Source organism: Buteo buteo, chromosome 23, assembly GCF_964188355.1.
Source record: "Buteo buteo chromosome 23, bButBut1.hap1.1, whole genome shotgun sequence".
NCBI lineage: Eukaryota > Metazoa > Chordata > Aves > Accipitriformes > Accipitridae > Buteo > Buteo buteo.
Genome location: NC_134193.1, coordinates 12,380,023 through 12,395,278, shown reverse-complemented (window position 1 = coordinate 12,395,278; position 15,256 = coordinate 12,380,023). Strand labels below are relative to the sequence as shown.

The following is a 15,256-nucleotide window of genomic DNA, read 5'->3' as shown; positions in this document are numbered from 1 at the left end:
AGCGCGGGGTAAGGGGGTGAAGGAGGAGCGATCTCGTGGCGGTCGCCTGGTGAGTCACGTGTCGGGGCGAGGGTGGCCTCGCGCCCCAGCGCCCCCCGCCCGTCTCCTGCGGGGTCTCGCGGCCGCCCCCTCTTCTCCACCCGCACCCCGGGCGCCCTTGGCGGGACGCGGGGCCCCTGGGGCCGGGCGTGAGGCGGTAGCGGCGGCCCGTCAGCGGCGGGGTCACCGCGGGGGTGCCTGAGGGGGGCAGGCAGCCCTGGGCCGGCCCACGGCCTCGGCGGGGCCTTTCGGGGGCCTGGGGGGGTGGGGTGGGGGCGGTCTGCTGAGCTGGCCGACCTCGCTGAGGTGCGGAGGGAGTCCGGCGGCCGTACGGAAAGCGGCGCCCGCAGCGGGTCCCCGGCTCCCCGGGACGCAGGGGGAGGCTGCCGCCCTGGCTTGGCGGGCGGAAGAGTGTTTGTTCCCAGGGTGACAGCTGGGCGCGCTGAGTCGTCGTGTGCCGTCCTTGCTGCTGCGAGCGCATGCTGCCGTTCTGCCCCAAACCCGAGGGGAGCCGAAACCCCGCCGGGGCTCGGTGACTGGCCTGCCTCCGGGGGATGGTTTCATCGCTTTGCCTGTGCGGCTTGGTACCGACCCTGCAAACCTGTGGTACGCTCTCAGTCCGGACAGGTTAGGGACACATGGGTGCTGTTGTGCTCCAGATTTGGTTCTCACACTTCTGAGTTACCGAAGGGCAACAACTGCTGTGTAGCGTGCTTTCTTCTTAGCATCAGAATAGTTTCTTGGTTTTAAAAACAGCTGAGCTGGCCCTCGTTAAGCAATTTTCCACCTTTGCCTTGTAGCTTGAGAAATATGCTTCTTGTTTGTTTTTTTTTTCCTCTTGAAAAGCTGGCATCTCTAGGTGCTTTGTGAGACCCATTGCGTTGTCTTTAAATTCAGTGCTTCAGAACCAGATGATGTTGAAATGCAGCAAAACTGAATGCAGGGGAGAGCAAAATGGCAATAAGGGTTGAATAATTTCCTGGCTTCGGATGTTTCCTGGCACTGATTGGAAATTTGTAATAATAGTTACTTTTAGGATGTTTGAGCACGAAGTTGCCAGGTCTGTTGTAGCACTGCATTTGTAGTAATTTGGGAGTTTTATTGCAATGAGAATACAGCATGATTGGGATATCAGTGATTTCACTTCTAAGTGGAAAAGACTAGGGGGAGCATTAAGTAGCTTTTTTATTGCAGAATGTGTGATTATCTTAGAATGAAACCTACAAAGGGTCAAAAGCCTCGTTTCTGATAAAAAAAAATAAACCCAATGCACACACATGATAGTTATGCAATAATTTGATGTGAATTCCTAGTGGGAGCAGATTGTTCCTATCTTGATACAGCAGGTGGACATGAACTTCAAATAGGAGATGTGGTTCCTGCGTGCCTTAGGTGAAGAGATAGTGTGTTGCTTTACCTCCTTCCATATTTCTGTCATGTAGGTGGTCAAGATTGGTCTTCACCACTTAAAAAAATCTCTGTGGTTAAGTCCTATTGTCGCACTTGAATTTAGGGTTTTTTTAGGTACAGGTAATGTTATGTCTGTACGCAACTTTTTCTTTTCTAGTACAAAGTTTAACTTGGAAGGAAAAACCTAATGGTTCTGATGCAATCAAGGATTCCCGTCCTGTGAACAACCTTTTAGCTGAGAATCTGACATGCTTTCCCACACTGGGATTCAGCACTGGCAAGTCTTAATGTCAGTGAAGTGGGTTGGTAGCTGGTAGGAATATGTACTGCAGCCCTACAGCAAGCATCACATCTAAGTGCTGTCTTAGCCACTTGTCGGGTTTTTTTTATTTGAGCTTAGTTCATAGCCCTCTTCTGCAATTGAGTTTGCAGTGGGCTTGTGGCTCCATGTGAGTTCCCAGTCTCGGACCAATTTTTTCCTCTTTGTGCTCAAATTCCAAGCTTGGAATGCTTAATAGTATGGCATTTTGTGCAAAGGTGGATTAAACTCTCTTCACAAGTATTTATTAAATTTACTTTTAATCTGTTTGATCTTAACTTGTCTCTGCTTGAGCCGGAGGCAAATAAAGCTTTTGCAGTATTTTTCATGAGTAACAATATGTGATCTTATAGGGTAAGTTAGCGTTCAATCTAATGGTCCCAATTCATGTAATTTATGATGTAATACTTCTGAGGCTTTCATCAAGCTTTGGATTATGCATTGCTTTTTTCCCATCCTTCATTAAAAAGGGGGCACTGGAAATAATGTGTAAATATTGCTATTTAAATGCATGTTGGCTTCATAACTGGATGTGTTGGTGAAGCTGACTGTAACTGCCCTGCTGCACAATACAAAATTAAAGAATTAAAGTGATGCTTTTTGCGGTGAACACAAAAATTTTTGCAGTAAGCAGGTTTTTTTCTTCTTCCACTCCTCCCCCTTCCCTGAAAAAAAAAAAGGATTGAAAAGAATAAGACTAGCAGGAGTTGCTGGCTCTGACACAACTTTGTATTGAGAAATTTTGTATGGCTGTTTTCTACTCAGATTTTGCTGCTTGTTGGAAGTTACAGAGAATTATATTAATTTCATACCAGATATCTAATTTAGAGCAGTTTTTTTAACTAGGCTGAGAATTAGAATAATTTCTGCCAGTAGAGAGGAGGAATTAAATAAGCTTTCCATGTCACATTTGCATGTTTGCTTTTTTGTTTTAAAGTTATAGTCTCTGCCACTGACTCTGACTTGCAGTGGTGCAGGGACAAGAAGATTTGTCCTTTGTTTTCTTTTTTTTTCCCTCTTCCCTTTTTAGAAAAGAGGTCTGGGAGGATTCCTCTCTCTCTTAGCCCTTTACAGTGTAACTTCAAGTTTTGGAATAGTGAGACATTCTACCCCTGAACAAAAGCTTAATGCCTGAGAAGGGAAGGTGCTGAGAATACTGATCTTTAATGGTCTTCTGGTACAAATAGATGAGACGATCTACCGAATTCACACAATGAGTTTTGAGTCAGGGCCCTAAGGAGCTTCCTTTCAGCTCTCTTGTTTTCCAATCAGACATTAGGTCAGAGAGAAGACAGAACTTTTTGTCTTTGAACTAAAATGTAGTATTTTCTCCTTTCCTTTTTTGTTTCTGTATTTGCTATAAAGACCTCTCTACCCAACAGGACAATTTCATGCCTCTGCAGACCTGCCTTCTCCAGGCTTGGCTGAAGGTCACCCTGAAAGTTAGCAGTAATCTGCATAAGAATTTTGTGAAGTTGAGCTGAAGCAGACTGCCAGCGTGAACTTCTCCAAAAGTCTGCCAGGAAATCATTGGGAATCTTGGCAATTTTTTCTTAGGGAAGGCTGAAAAAGACTTAATATAGTTTATGTTGCTTTTCTCTGGGAAATCCAATCTTAGTTAATCTACTCCATTGCCTTTTGTTTCAATCTAATTTTCTGGAAATGTTCCCAATCAAGTCCTAGGGGACCTGAGACCAGTGATTTTTTTCATTGACTTTTTTTTCAGCTGAAAGCTGGAATCTAATGCAGAGAATAATGGGACTAGTTATTGTAAACAAATTAAACTCCTATTTTGCTGCACTACAAATTAACTTTCTAAAGCCTTTAATTTGTCGGTCCTGGCATTAGATTTTTCTGGTTTAGAAGCCAATCTAGAAGTGGGAAGCTGTGATGAAATACGTCCTTTTTGTGCTTCCTTCTCTGTTTCTACAGTCTTTAATGTTAACTTACCAATGTAGGTTCACAATGTCTTTTCTTCCCTCTGTCTCACCAGTTCATATCTGCAAGGGTCCTGTTGATTTCCATTTGCACTTGAACAACTGTGATTGCTAGCTATAACAATTGCTTGTGTGGAAAATATTTTAAAATTTTCTTTTTGCTCTTTCACTCTGCACGTACTTAATATTAGAAGATCCCACAGTCATCGTTGTACCACATATGTGAATGTCATTTATAATCTGTTTAAAAAGTTGTACGTTGTCGTGGTTTAACCCCAGCCAGCATCTGAGCACCATGCAGCTGCTTGCTTACTTCCCCCTGCCCCTGAGTGTGATGGGCTAGAGAATTGGAGGAAAAAAAGTAAAACTCATGGGTTGAGATAAGAACAGTTTAATAGAACAGAAAGGAAGAAACTAGTAATGATAATAATAACAATAATGAAGTGACAATAATAATAATAAAAGGTTTGGAATACACAAAACAAGTGATGCACAATGCAATTGCTCACGACCCACTGACCGATGCCCAGTTAGTTCCTGAGCAGTGATCCCCCAGCTGCACTCCCCCCAGTTTATATACTGGGCATAACATCACATGGTATGGAGCATCCCTTGGGTCAGTTTGGGTCACCTGTCCTGGCTGTGTCCCCCCAACTTCTTGTGCCCCTCCAGCCTTCTTGCTGGCTGGGCATGAGAAGCTGAGAAATCCTTGACTTGGTATAAACACGACGTAGCAACAACGGAAAACAACAGTGTGTTATAAACATTCTTCTTATACTGAATCCAAAACATAACACTATACCAGCTACTAGAAAGAAAATTAACTCTATCTCAGCCAAAACCAGGACATACATGCATGTAATCTGTTCACTCTAATGCTTATCTAAATTAATATAGGAGATCATGGTAGCTCTACGTCATGGGCCAAAATGTTGTAAGTTATCGAGCATCTTCTATTCTCACCGGGTGCTTGGCACATCCTGGTATCAAGCCTGAGAAGCTGGGAGAAAACTAGGAGAAGAAAACAGCTGTTCTGCCATGAAACTAACAGTGAGTGCACAAAGTTCTCTCTTGAGACTTCGTGAGAGCTACTTCACTTTAACAAAGCCTTCTTTTCCCACATGTGCTCATTAGTTATCAAGGATTCAAATCTCCTTCCTCTGATGAAGGTACATGAGCTTGGAATATGAGCTTTTTGGTATATTTATCTGATCTTTTGACTAACCTGGATAAGAGAAATCCTGACAGTCTTGGCTTTTTTTCTTTTTTAAACACTTAATTCATCTCTTCTTGGGGGAAGGACTGTGTCTTGTAAATACACTTTCAGGCTTTTTTTTACCTTACAGATAATTTGATTGGACTTGGATCTTTAGGATTAAAAAGTACTTTCAGGGCACCTCTAAGATGCAGTGCACTTCCTGAGCTTACAAACTGATGCTTGTTAGCCAACCAGCTAGCCTGCTCCTTTGTGAGCTTGGAAGAGCAGCTATTGGAAAGGTATATGGTGTCAGCCTCCTGACAGAGATGCTCGTCCCTGTGATCCAACCTGCTCCTTGTCTGATTGCTTTCAAATGGTGAAGGTACTCTGTATGGGAAAATCAGAGCAGGTCTGTGCTGTACTGGTACGAGCTGAGTGCCTGGCCTCAGTGCGCTGTGCAGCTCAGCAGCTCCCTGCAGCTCCTGGCAGACTTCCTCCATATTGTGTTTGGATGGAGGCTGCACTGAGAGCCAGGGATCTGGTCAGTCAGGTGCCACCTCGGTTAACTTTTCCTGATCTGAAAGGAGCTGTACTAAAGAGACTTGACAACGTATTGTCACAGCTTGACTGCATTTTCAAGCTTGCATCCTTTACTTTGGAAAGAAAAACACTAACAAACGTGGAGCAGGCTCAAAGCCAGTGCTCCCAGCAGGCAGATGATCCCAGTTCATTCTCCTTCAGCCCTTGGGAAGTGACCACAGTGGCTGCTGTCAGTGTAGCACTCCATGGGAGGGCCGTGAGATACCATGCGTGTTTCCGATATGGTAAGTCAACCCTCGTACATCAAAGTGATAAGGGAATTAGAAGCGCAAGCACCTGAGGAACACAACCAGCCTTGGAATACCGTGGAAGTAAAATGCAACCCACAGTGTTGGTCTGGTTTTCTGAGTTGCCTTTTTTATAGTTCCCTTGTTTGTCTGAGCTCCTGGTGTAATGGATTTGACAAGAGACTGAGTCATGATTTCTGGGTTGTCTGCCAGGATAGTTTTATACAAATCAAGTTACTGTTGGCTTTGGTGGCCTTCATAACTTGGAATAAAACATTATCTCACAAGGATGTACTGAACCTTAATGTTTAAAGTGGTGTCAGGTGAGACAGAAGTAGGCCGGAGGAGTATGTTACAGGTAGTGTCAAAGTGAAGCCTAAACAATTTAAAGGAAAGATAGTTGGCAATTTTACAGCTGCCCTTGTGTTCCTGCTACAGGTTTGGTTGTACTTGTAAAGCCATTTTTTTGCTACTCTGTTCGTGCAAGGCATAAACGAGTAGTGTCTATAGGATATCCTGCTATATGGATAGTAAAGCCTAATACACTTTATTCTGATGTTTTGCTTCTTTGGTTAGACATAGTAGTTTAAAAAACTTTTCGCCAGCAGCATGACTTTCCTTAATATGCTGAATTCCTTAAGTAAACCCCCCCAGTACATCAGGATAGTGGGATCGTGTGCACTGCTTGCCAGTTGATCCCTTTTTGTGTAACTCTTGCTTTTGATCTTGCTTGAAATCACTGCCCCTAGAATAAGGACACCTGTGTTGCAGAGCACAGTACAGCTATACTTCTTGCACTTTTCCTCCTTTGTCACATTTTTTTCTTCCGTAGCAATTGCTGATGCCAGCTTTCCCATCAAAGTGGTCAGAGAGCCAGCTGCCCTGACAGGATTTGTCTTGTACACATAGCATAAATTGTGCAGAAATTCTTAACGATATCTGCCTTGTTATTTTTTATCGCTTCCCCCAAGCTCCTAAAAACTGGCCTATAGCTTTGAGAACATCGCATTTCTTCATTATGGTGTAGATACTAAAAGGAACTAAGCTTGCTTTGTTACAATGTCCAAAAGCAAGCAGAACACTAATTTCTCTGACAGAGAAATTAATGTTTGAAACATGTTTTGTGTAGTGTGTTTGAAAATAATCTCTGCAACACATTTAATCTGGTCAGGGAGTTCTAAAATCTCTGCATTTTTGCAAAGATCTCATGAGGAAAACTCAGGAGTTACTTTCACTGTTATGTGGATCTTTGTGAGCATCCCAGTCCTTGGTCTGGTCCTAACATGATTGGCTTATGCCTTCAGTGGGCTGCATAGTCCGAGCAGTAAATATTTATCTTGGGTCATATGAAATCTTTGGCTATAACAATAGGGATTGTTAATATTTTCTGAGGGATGGTTTCACCCAGAGTAGAATATAGCAGAAATCTCTGCTGCTTCAGCCCTTACCCCTGTTTTGCACAGCTTGGAGAAGCTGAATATAAATATTTCCCACTGACCATATTGCAAGTAATGGGTCTGGTTTGAAATAGGCTGCAGGTCAGGCAATAAATAGGCTTAAAGTGGAGTAAAAGTGATCATAGCTAAATCCGAGCAGTAGTTAATGATTAGCCTTTGATATAGATAATGATGCATGTTCTGCTTGTCAGCATTATCTGAAAGTTTAGAAACTTTGATCTGTCTCAGACTTGTTGCCTGTTTGCAGAAGATTGCTTTCCTGGAGTCAGTAGATGGAAAACCTGTCTCTGGAATAGTAAGTACTCAGCTTTTTTTTTAGCTCTGAATCATTTCTGCTTTGGATTAGCAGCTCTGTGGCAGTCCAGGGGTTTGAAAGCTACATGAAAAAGGCAGTGTTCGAAGCTTTTTCCCAGAGTGGTTTATAGTCACTCATAACTAAAATAAAAAAATCTGTTGATCACTATTTGTTCCAGCTTTCCATGCCCTAGAGGTAATCCTGTCAGAAGAGTGTCATGAGGCCAAGGCTTTTCCAAAGACAAGTTCCTTCCCAGAGAATGGCTTGATTTGATTGCCCTTTCCCTCTTCTTGATATCTGAGGAGATCATCTACTTTGCTGAGTTGACAAAGACTGAAGGTGGGATTGTATTTTTGCATTTCCAAAAGTGAAAATGTGGAGGTGCTCTGTTCTATGGACTAGGACTATGAATTTGTTCTCTGAACTCTTAGAAGTGTTTGTGTTACTACCTGGAAGCTATTTATACGTCACATGTTCCATCCTCTTGCTGTTATCCGAGATCAGGGAGCAAGAGTAGGAAAGTGCCTCTGGTGATGTGTATTTTGGTCTTAACCATCTGTCGAAACAGAGATTGGCTTCGTGGGCTTAATTAAAAACACAGTGGAATGGATTTTGCTGATGATGACCTGTGTTCTACCTTGCATTTTGCTCAGAAACAGCTTTCGGCTTCTCAAAACAACAGGTGTTTTGAACAATTGAAGCACAAAAGAATTTGTTTCTTGGCTGTGGTAGAACAAGCTTTTGTTTTCAGGGAGAGTCATAGATGGTGATGCAAAATGAAATGAATACGCATTCATTTCCCTTCTGCAAGCAGGAAGAGCATAAGTATTTTTCTAAAATTCAGTCATGCAAACCATTGGGTCTTTAGTGAAAAGCCTACATTTAAAAGGTGACCCTGACATGCCAGAGTAGGAATTGGAAGTCCCAGCATATATCCGTAGGAGCTGACATCAACTACGCATGGCTATTGCAGCAATGCCTGGCACAGGCTGGAACGTGACAGCTCCAGGGAAGGTGAATGGTTGAGTGACCACCTTAAAATGCTGCATCTGCACATGGACAGCATCTAAGGAGTAATTGTAGACCAACTACTACTTAAATATGAAAAGAAAGGAGTGACATGTGCTCCTGGGATTGTTATTCAAGGAAGTTTTCACATGTGGTAGAAGCTAATGCACAATGAAGGTGTTTCTCTGTGATGAGTGTGTGGCAGTACTGGACAGGGAAAAATTTATATTAATTGGTTAAACCAATAGGTCTCGTATCATATGTGTGGAACGGATACCTAAAACTTAATTAACAAGGAGTTCTGGAGGGTGGTTTTCTTCTTGTCCAGATCCTCAAAACACACCTGAAATCCAGTTCAGAACTTGTACAAATGTTGGCTTTTCTGGGCTAAGTCTGGTTATGATGTTGAAAAACAGCCAGAGGGGGAAAAAGGAACTTATTTTCTGCATGTACAAGTTTGTGTAAATGCCTAGGTTGTTATCAGTTGATCCATTAACTTAAAACTATCTTTGTTATCACTGCACTGCAGTGCCTGAGGCACTGCCTGAGTTCACTAGAGGGAAGATTTCTCTGCCAAAAGATTCACAGGATGTTGAAGTAGAAGAGCTTTTTAGTTCAAGTACAGGATCTGTAACTGTGTCTAGAAATGATGGCCTTGCTCTCCAGAGCACAGAGCAGCTCCTTGCCATATCTGCAAAAAATGATAAATCCTTGGTATGTACAAGTTATCAAACTACATGTGCAGTCGTCATGCTGAGGGGGTAATAAGGGTGCTGACTGGGCCACCTGCTCCAGCTGAGCTTGCTTGAGCAGAGGTGGTGGACTAGATGATGTCAGGAGGTCTCCTAAACCACAGCAGTTCTGTGACTGAAAATCTTAACTGAAAGTCCTCCTGCAGTGACATGTGGAACAAGGGCAAGTAGGGTAAGATCTGGGAATCTTCTGTTGAGTCTTCTGAATCATCTGTGTTCATGGACTTTAGGCTCCCTTTTACGAGGCCTGTAATAAACCGATGCTATCCATTTTATTACCCTTTTAGCATTAGTTTTATCTACATGAGACAAAGGTATTTATGATGTTTCTAGATAGCATTTGTAATCTTGCATCTGTATTAAAAGCCAGGTAATGCACTTTTAGGACACATTGAGTCACATTGCATTTTTGCAGCTGAGGAAACTTTTGCTTGCTTACTTGGGCATGCACTTGCTGACTCCTGGTTTCATTTAGTGTCTCCAGAGATTATTTTACAGTCTTGCTGGGCCTGAGGCTAGAAGGCACCATTTTAAATAAATCTGGTCAGAGCTGTTTATACTGTTTAGCCTGGTATGTGTCCTTCCCACTTCAGCAAACCATGTAGCAGTGGTTTATCAGGTATTAACTTGCAAGTAGTACCTTGTTTCGCATCCTGATATATCCAGGGTTCCTCATAGATTGAATGCTTCTGTATGTGGCCACTGAAGGGTCACAAGCAACACTACAACTCCTTACCCTCTGGACAGAGACACCCTTTTTCTGTGAGACAGACTGGCTCCTTTTCATATATACCAATGGTGCAGGTGGTGTGAACCTGCAGGAATGTGGATGATGAGTTACTGAACGTGATGGCGAATCTTGTGCACAGAACATGATTTTTTTTTCCACTTTAAGCTTTCCCTTCAATTAAAAAAAGTCTGCTGTAGGTAGAAGAATGCATGCTAGAAGCTGTTCTTGATTAGGGCATATAAAATAGGAAGATAAATTCTTTACTAGGCCTGGGTTTTCTAAGGAGGCAGAAGTCATCTAGGATACAGTTCCAAATATTAACTTTTTTTTTAGATTAAAAAGTTTTTGAAGAGTATTGCAAGGCTCAGGACTCTGTCCCACTTGTTCCTTAGCATACAGTGAGGTAGCAGGATGTTTCCTGCTCTCTGGCCATATGGGTCACATCTCCCTCGTTGCCTTTCCTGTGCTTGGTTGTGTAACGTCTCTGCAGAAACTGCCACAGAGGATAAGGAAGTATCTATTTATTCAAGAAGCTATGTAATCTTGGAAAATATGGGTCACGTGGAACTTCTTTTCTCTCCTCTCTTCCCTGCTGCTGTCCCACTTCTCTCCACTGGTAAGCAGGAGGGCTAGGCAGCTTTCTTCAGCTGACAAGTGAGCGCTAAGCAGTTTTTAGCTAGAGGGTCCTCTCGTGATTTCTGACCGAATGTCGTGCATGGTAAGCAGACTGCACTCAGCTATTCTGGCATCCCAACAAGGCCTGTTAAGCCATTGGGATTTAAGCCATTCTGCCTTATCTCTGCTTAAACACAGCATGGTCTCGGCGGGGGGGGTGGTGGGGTGGAGGGCAGGGCAGCCTTCAGGTTTCTCCTCACTGGATGCTAGATACTGGGTATTTTGTGACATGGGTACATATTGTTGTATTACTGTTTCATACCCTTAATGATTTGAGGAAGAGAGATGAAGCTATGATAAAGTGGCCTGCCAGACTGCGGTCCTGGGGTAATTGCTTCAGAAGTCTTTGACGTGCACAGGGAGTGCTGAAGAGGTTCTTCTGTAGAAGCCTCCTGGGAATTGCCTTTGATGGAAGCTTGTTAGTACTAGCTCTGAATTCATGCTGGCATTGGCTATAAGGAATTTTGGTGTCTGACATGCTTTTGTAGGAGCCCTTTAGCCTGGATGATTTATAAAGAAATTGTAATGTACCATCCTCTGTCAGTTTTGGCATCTCTAATGCCATGCTTTTCACTCCAGATGAGTGCTTGAGTCAGCTTTTTTATGGCATCTTCTCTGCTTTGGGAGCTGTGGGACTGGCATTCGCTCCTCAGGTCTTGCGTGTTTTGAGGTGCCTTATTTCTGCTGCTCTCCAGAAACGTCTGTGCTCTTGGGCATCAGAAAAGGGGGATGACTGCCTTATTCAGCTAGACAGAAAGGAGAACAATAAAAAGTGCAGAGCAAATATAGCATCCAAGAGGCTAGTGGTGGAAGAAACAGAGAAATGAAAACAGAGAGGGGGGGAAATACTGCATATGTACAGAATGAAGAAATTGTGCTTGAGATGGGCTTGAGCATGGCAGGTCACTCCTGAATGCAGAAGTCACAGGCCTGCTGCAGAACTGATCTGCTCTGGCTTTGGCACCCAATATGACACTTGCATGTCCTTGTTTTCTGCACGCAGCGAGAAGAGCTGGCTGAAGGTGGGTGCTATTCTGTTGGAGCTGGAGCAGTAAGGTGAAAAAAAGGGGAAAGTTTTGTGACACTCAGAGGTGAACTGGCAAACTTTGAACTATTGAAGAGAACCTAACTGCCTTTTAATTGATACCACCTTTGCCACCGTTTGAGTTCACTGACTGCTCATGTAGCATTTCACCTTTCTGAATACTGACTATAATGTTTATTGGCGTTTGTTAGCAGTAAAAAAACCAGCTTGCAGTTGACATGTCTGTTCCTGGCCTTCTGCTTCTGGTCAGTGGGTGGGTGGCTCTGGGCCAGGCAAGCTGTGCTTTGTTCCCTGAACTGCACTTTTAATTTGCTCAGCTTATAATAGTCTCTCTGGCTAGGGTTGTCAAAGATGGCCTTCTCTCTTCAGATCCTTTGAAACTGTCCCATTGGGGACTTCAGGTTAATTTGGGCTCACTTGGGTTGAAAGTACTCATGTTTTATCAGGATGGTAGCAGGGTACTGCTGGTGTAGTAGAATACTTCAGTTCACATCATTTCTGATGTGTTTCTCCAAAACTTGTTTGCTGTGTCCTGCCTGGCTGTCCTTTGTGTGGATAAGAGCCATGCACGCACAGTTCACCGACCGTCCTCAGCCTCATGACAGCTTTCAGCATCTGTCCCTCACCCAAAAATAACTCCCTTGAGCCATGCTTCTGTGACAGATGTGCGCTCAGCAATGTCTGCAAAACAGATGAGCAGTAGGCTGCATTTTGCAAGTCTGTACCCTGTGGTGTTCACAGGAGCTGCCACATCCAATTCCGGTGTCATTCCTAGTATTATGCCCTTCCTACTGTTTTGTATTTGTCAGGGCAAGGACTGTGTTGTATTTGCAACAGCATGAAAATGATCTAGTCAGAGGTACCCACTGCTGTATTCTGAGCCCAAAAGCCTATTGTCCAACTTTCAAAAGCATTTTCACTTTTAGTGCTGTATAGGGGATGGTAAGAAGCAGCTTGTGCTGCTGTGCTGAAGAGATGGTGTTATTGTCTCATGCCCTGCCAAGAGTGGGGCAGCCTGGAGAGCATGTGTAGGTGGTGACCTCAAGATTTGGCCCAACAGTTGGAGGCATGGATTGGTCTCTAAGGTTGCAGTTCTTCTTTCAAAGGAAAAATTAATGTTCACTAGTCTGTGTGGGAATGTGTCCAGGATTCCCTTGTAGATGAGGGGAGCTTCTACTGATTCCTGTGCTGATGTAGTCTCCCCTGCATTGCTGACCTAGAATTTGTGAGAAAAAGAGGCAAACCAAGGAGAGATGGCATTGGTTCTGTCACCTCTTGCTAAAGGTCGATGTGGTCATTATGGAAGTAATCTTACCTGCTCTACTGAGGCAAGGATTGAGAGGTTGCCAGCACAAGCAGAGGAGTCAGGATGGGATGGGATGGCGTAGAATAGAATAGTTGGAAGGGACCTACAACAATCATCTAGTCTAACTGCCAGGTTGTAGCCTGATGGAGTTTGCGACCCCTTGTGAGAGAGTAGAGGCTCACTCTTGGATCTCAATGCAAAGCTTTATGTGTGTTCCAGGTGCTTGAACCTGGGCTGTATCAGACTTCTCTAGCAGAAATGAGGTTATATCCAGGAAAACATTGGCAAGGACTCCTCAGTTTTGCCATGTTTCTCAGGAGTATTGTTCATTTATTTCTTTTCCATCTCCTGTAGTTTCAGTATGGCTGGGCAAAAACCTTGTCCAGAGAGGAATCTGTTTGTTGCTTAGCCTACCTAACTCACCATTATTTTTTCCATCTGTACACATCTCTTGCCAGCATTTCTCAGCCTTTCCTCCAGTGTTATCACTCTTACAGTCTTAGGTTTTCTGCTCTGCAAGCTTGTTTGCTGCTGCCTTTCACTTCATTGGGCCTGTTAGTAATGACATGGGCTGGCATGATGCTCTGCTTCATGAAGTTCAGTGCATTGTCCTGTAAAGAACAGTCTGTCCTTAGTTATTTTTTTTTTCTTGTTCAAAGATTCAGAGATTTCCTGAGGAGTCTGCAAAAGCTGGAAGATTAGGAATGGCCGTCCCCTTCTAGGGAAGCAGATCAAGCAGGGTGTCTAACAGAAGGTGACCAGACAAGTTTGCTATGAAAATAAACTCCATCAAAGGGCTGTGATTGTAGCCATGCTGAGAGGAAGAGCTCTGGCCCCTCCTCTAGTAATGGGGATTGTGTTAAGTGAATGTCACCAGCTTTGCCTTAGTTGCATAGCTGAGTCTTGCTTTGGTTCAAAGCAAAGGACAGGACCTTAAGGGTTGAACCAATGCTGATACTTTTATCAACTTCTTTTAATCTTCATTTTAATTAAAAGTTGATTAATGTATATAACTGTGCTTACTTGCCAAATCATGTTGTGCAACTCCAGGAAGCCTGTGTGAGCCAGCATCTCAACCGGAATCTGTAGTCTGAAATTGGACCACTTTTTTTTTTTTTTTTTTTTTTTTTTTTTTTTTTGCTATGTCCACAAGTGCTATGCAATAGTTACATGTGGAGGGTGCAACCTGTCTCTTGAGGACAGAGCAGCTCTCTAAGGAGAGGGACAAACGTGCATTGGTACAAGTGTGGAATGTGGGAAAGAAACACAAGGATTTGGTAAGAATAAAAGAAGCAAACGGTGGCAACCAGGAGCTCTTGAAGGATGGAGGTTTGCAGCTCGCATAAGTGTGAGAAAACAGCAAAATGACTCCACTTGGTAGGGCTCTCTTGTGATCTTTGCAAAGACCTGCAGACCCCCTGTGAGTTCCCCCAGGCACTGAGGAAGGGGCATGTACTTGCAGACTGTGATTATTGGCCCCAACTGTGTGATCTGGCTGTGCTACAGAGAACCTGAACTGAACTCTGGTTTAATCCTTCACCCCTAAACCTCCCTGTGTGGGTGGCATGAGGCTTTGCTCCACTCTCCCCATATCCTGCCTCTGTGGTTTGTCAGGGTCACTTTAAGAAAGGGTCTATCTCAGCCTGGGCAAATACTGTCAGTTGTGGGCATGGGTCATGAACAATGGAGTGTTTTTGATATGCCATGTAGTCTGCTGTGACCTTCAGCATCCATGACTGTGCTTAATGGCTCCAGCTGGGGATCCTTGATGGGGGTGATGACAGAGGATCAGTTCTCCTGTGTGGCTTACTCCTCTCATGAAAAACTAACAGCCCTGTAGGTTATTTTTAAAAGCCCATTCTTCTGCTTGTATTGTGCATGATAGTTGCCGAAGAGCTGGTCTCTACATGCTACCAGCTTGGCTGCGTCTCCCTTCTAACCTCCCTGCTGACTGCTTCCATCTCTGCATGTCGCAGTCTGCCCAGTCACCGTCCCCTTTCGAAGTTGAACACAAGATGTTGTCCGTAGCCCTACTCAGCCCCTTTTTTGCCCATCATTCTCCACTCCCTGCTCTCTACCCTCTGGCATCTCAAGCTGGACATCCTCCAGAGTACCTGTTGTCTTTGTTCAAAAGCTTCTGAAACCCATCTGTATAAATAGCTCAGCTGTATCCCTTCTGCTTACAGGTGGAGAGGGAGACTGTGCCTTCTGTCACACAGTGTGTTTTTCTGCTTGACTCCACTGATCTGGCTTGAATC

At 43.9% G+C, this 15,256-nt stretch overlaps 1 protein-coding gene across 8 annotated transcripts in view; it reads left to right on the top strand.

Annotated features, from left to right (window-relative positions):
* SLC31A1 (solute carrier family 31 member 1) overlaps positions 1 to 15,256 on the top strand; it is a 29,204-nt gene continuing 13,948 nt past the window's right edge. For 2 of the 8 annotated variants that reach the window (XM_075054837.1, XM_075054841.1), the window contains exon 1: positions 336 to 645. In XM_075054837.1, the coding sequence (XP_074910938.1) occupies positions 594 to 645 (52 nt within the window). In that variant the 5' untranslated portion in view covers positions 336 to 593. Of the gene's footprint in view, positions 50 to 335; positions 667 to 7,801; positions 7,822 to 13,657; positions 13,753 to 15,256 lie in introns of those variants that run through there. The other 6 variants (XM_075054836.1, XM_075054847.1, XM_075054842.1 and 3 more) reach the window with 5 other exon arrangements.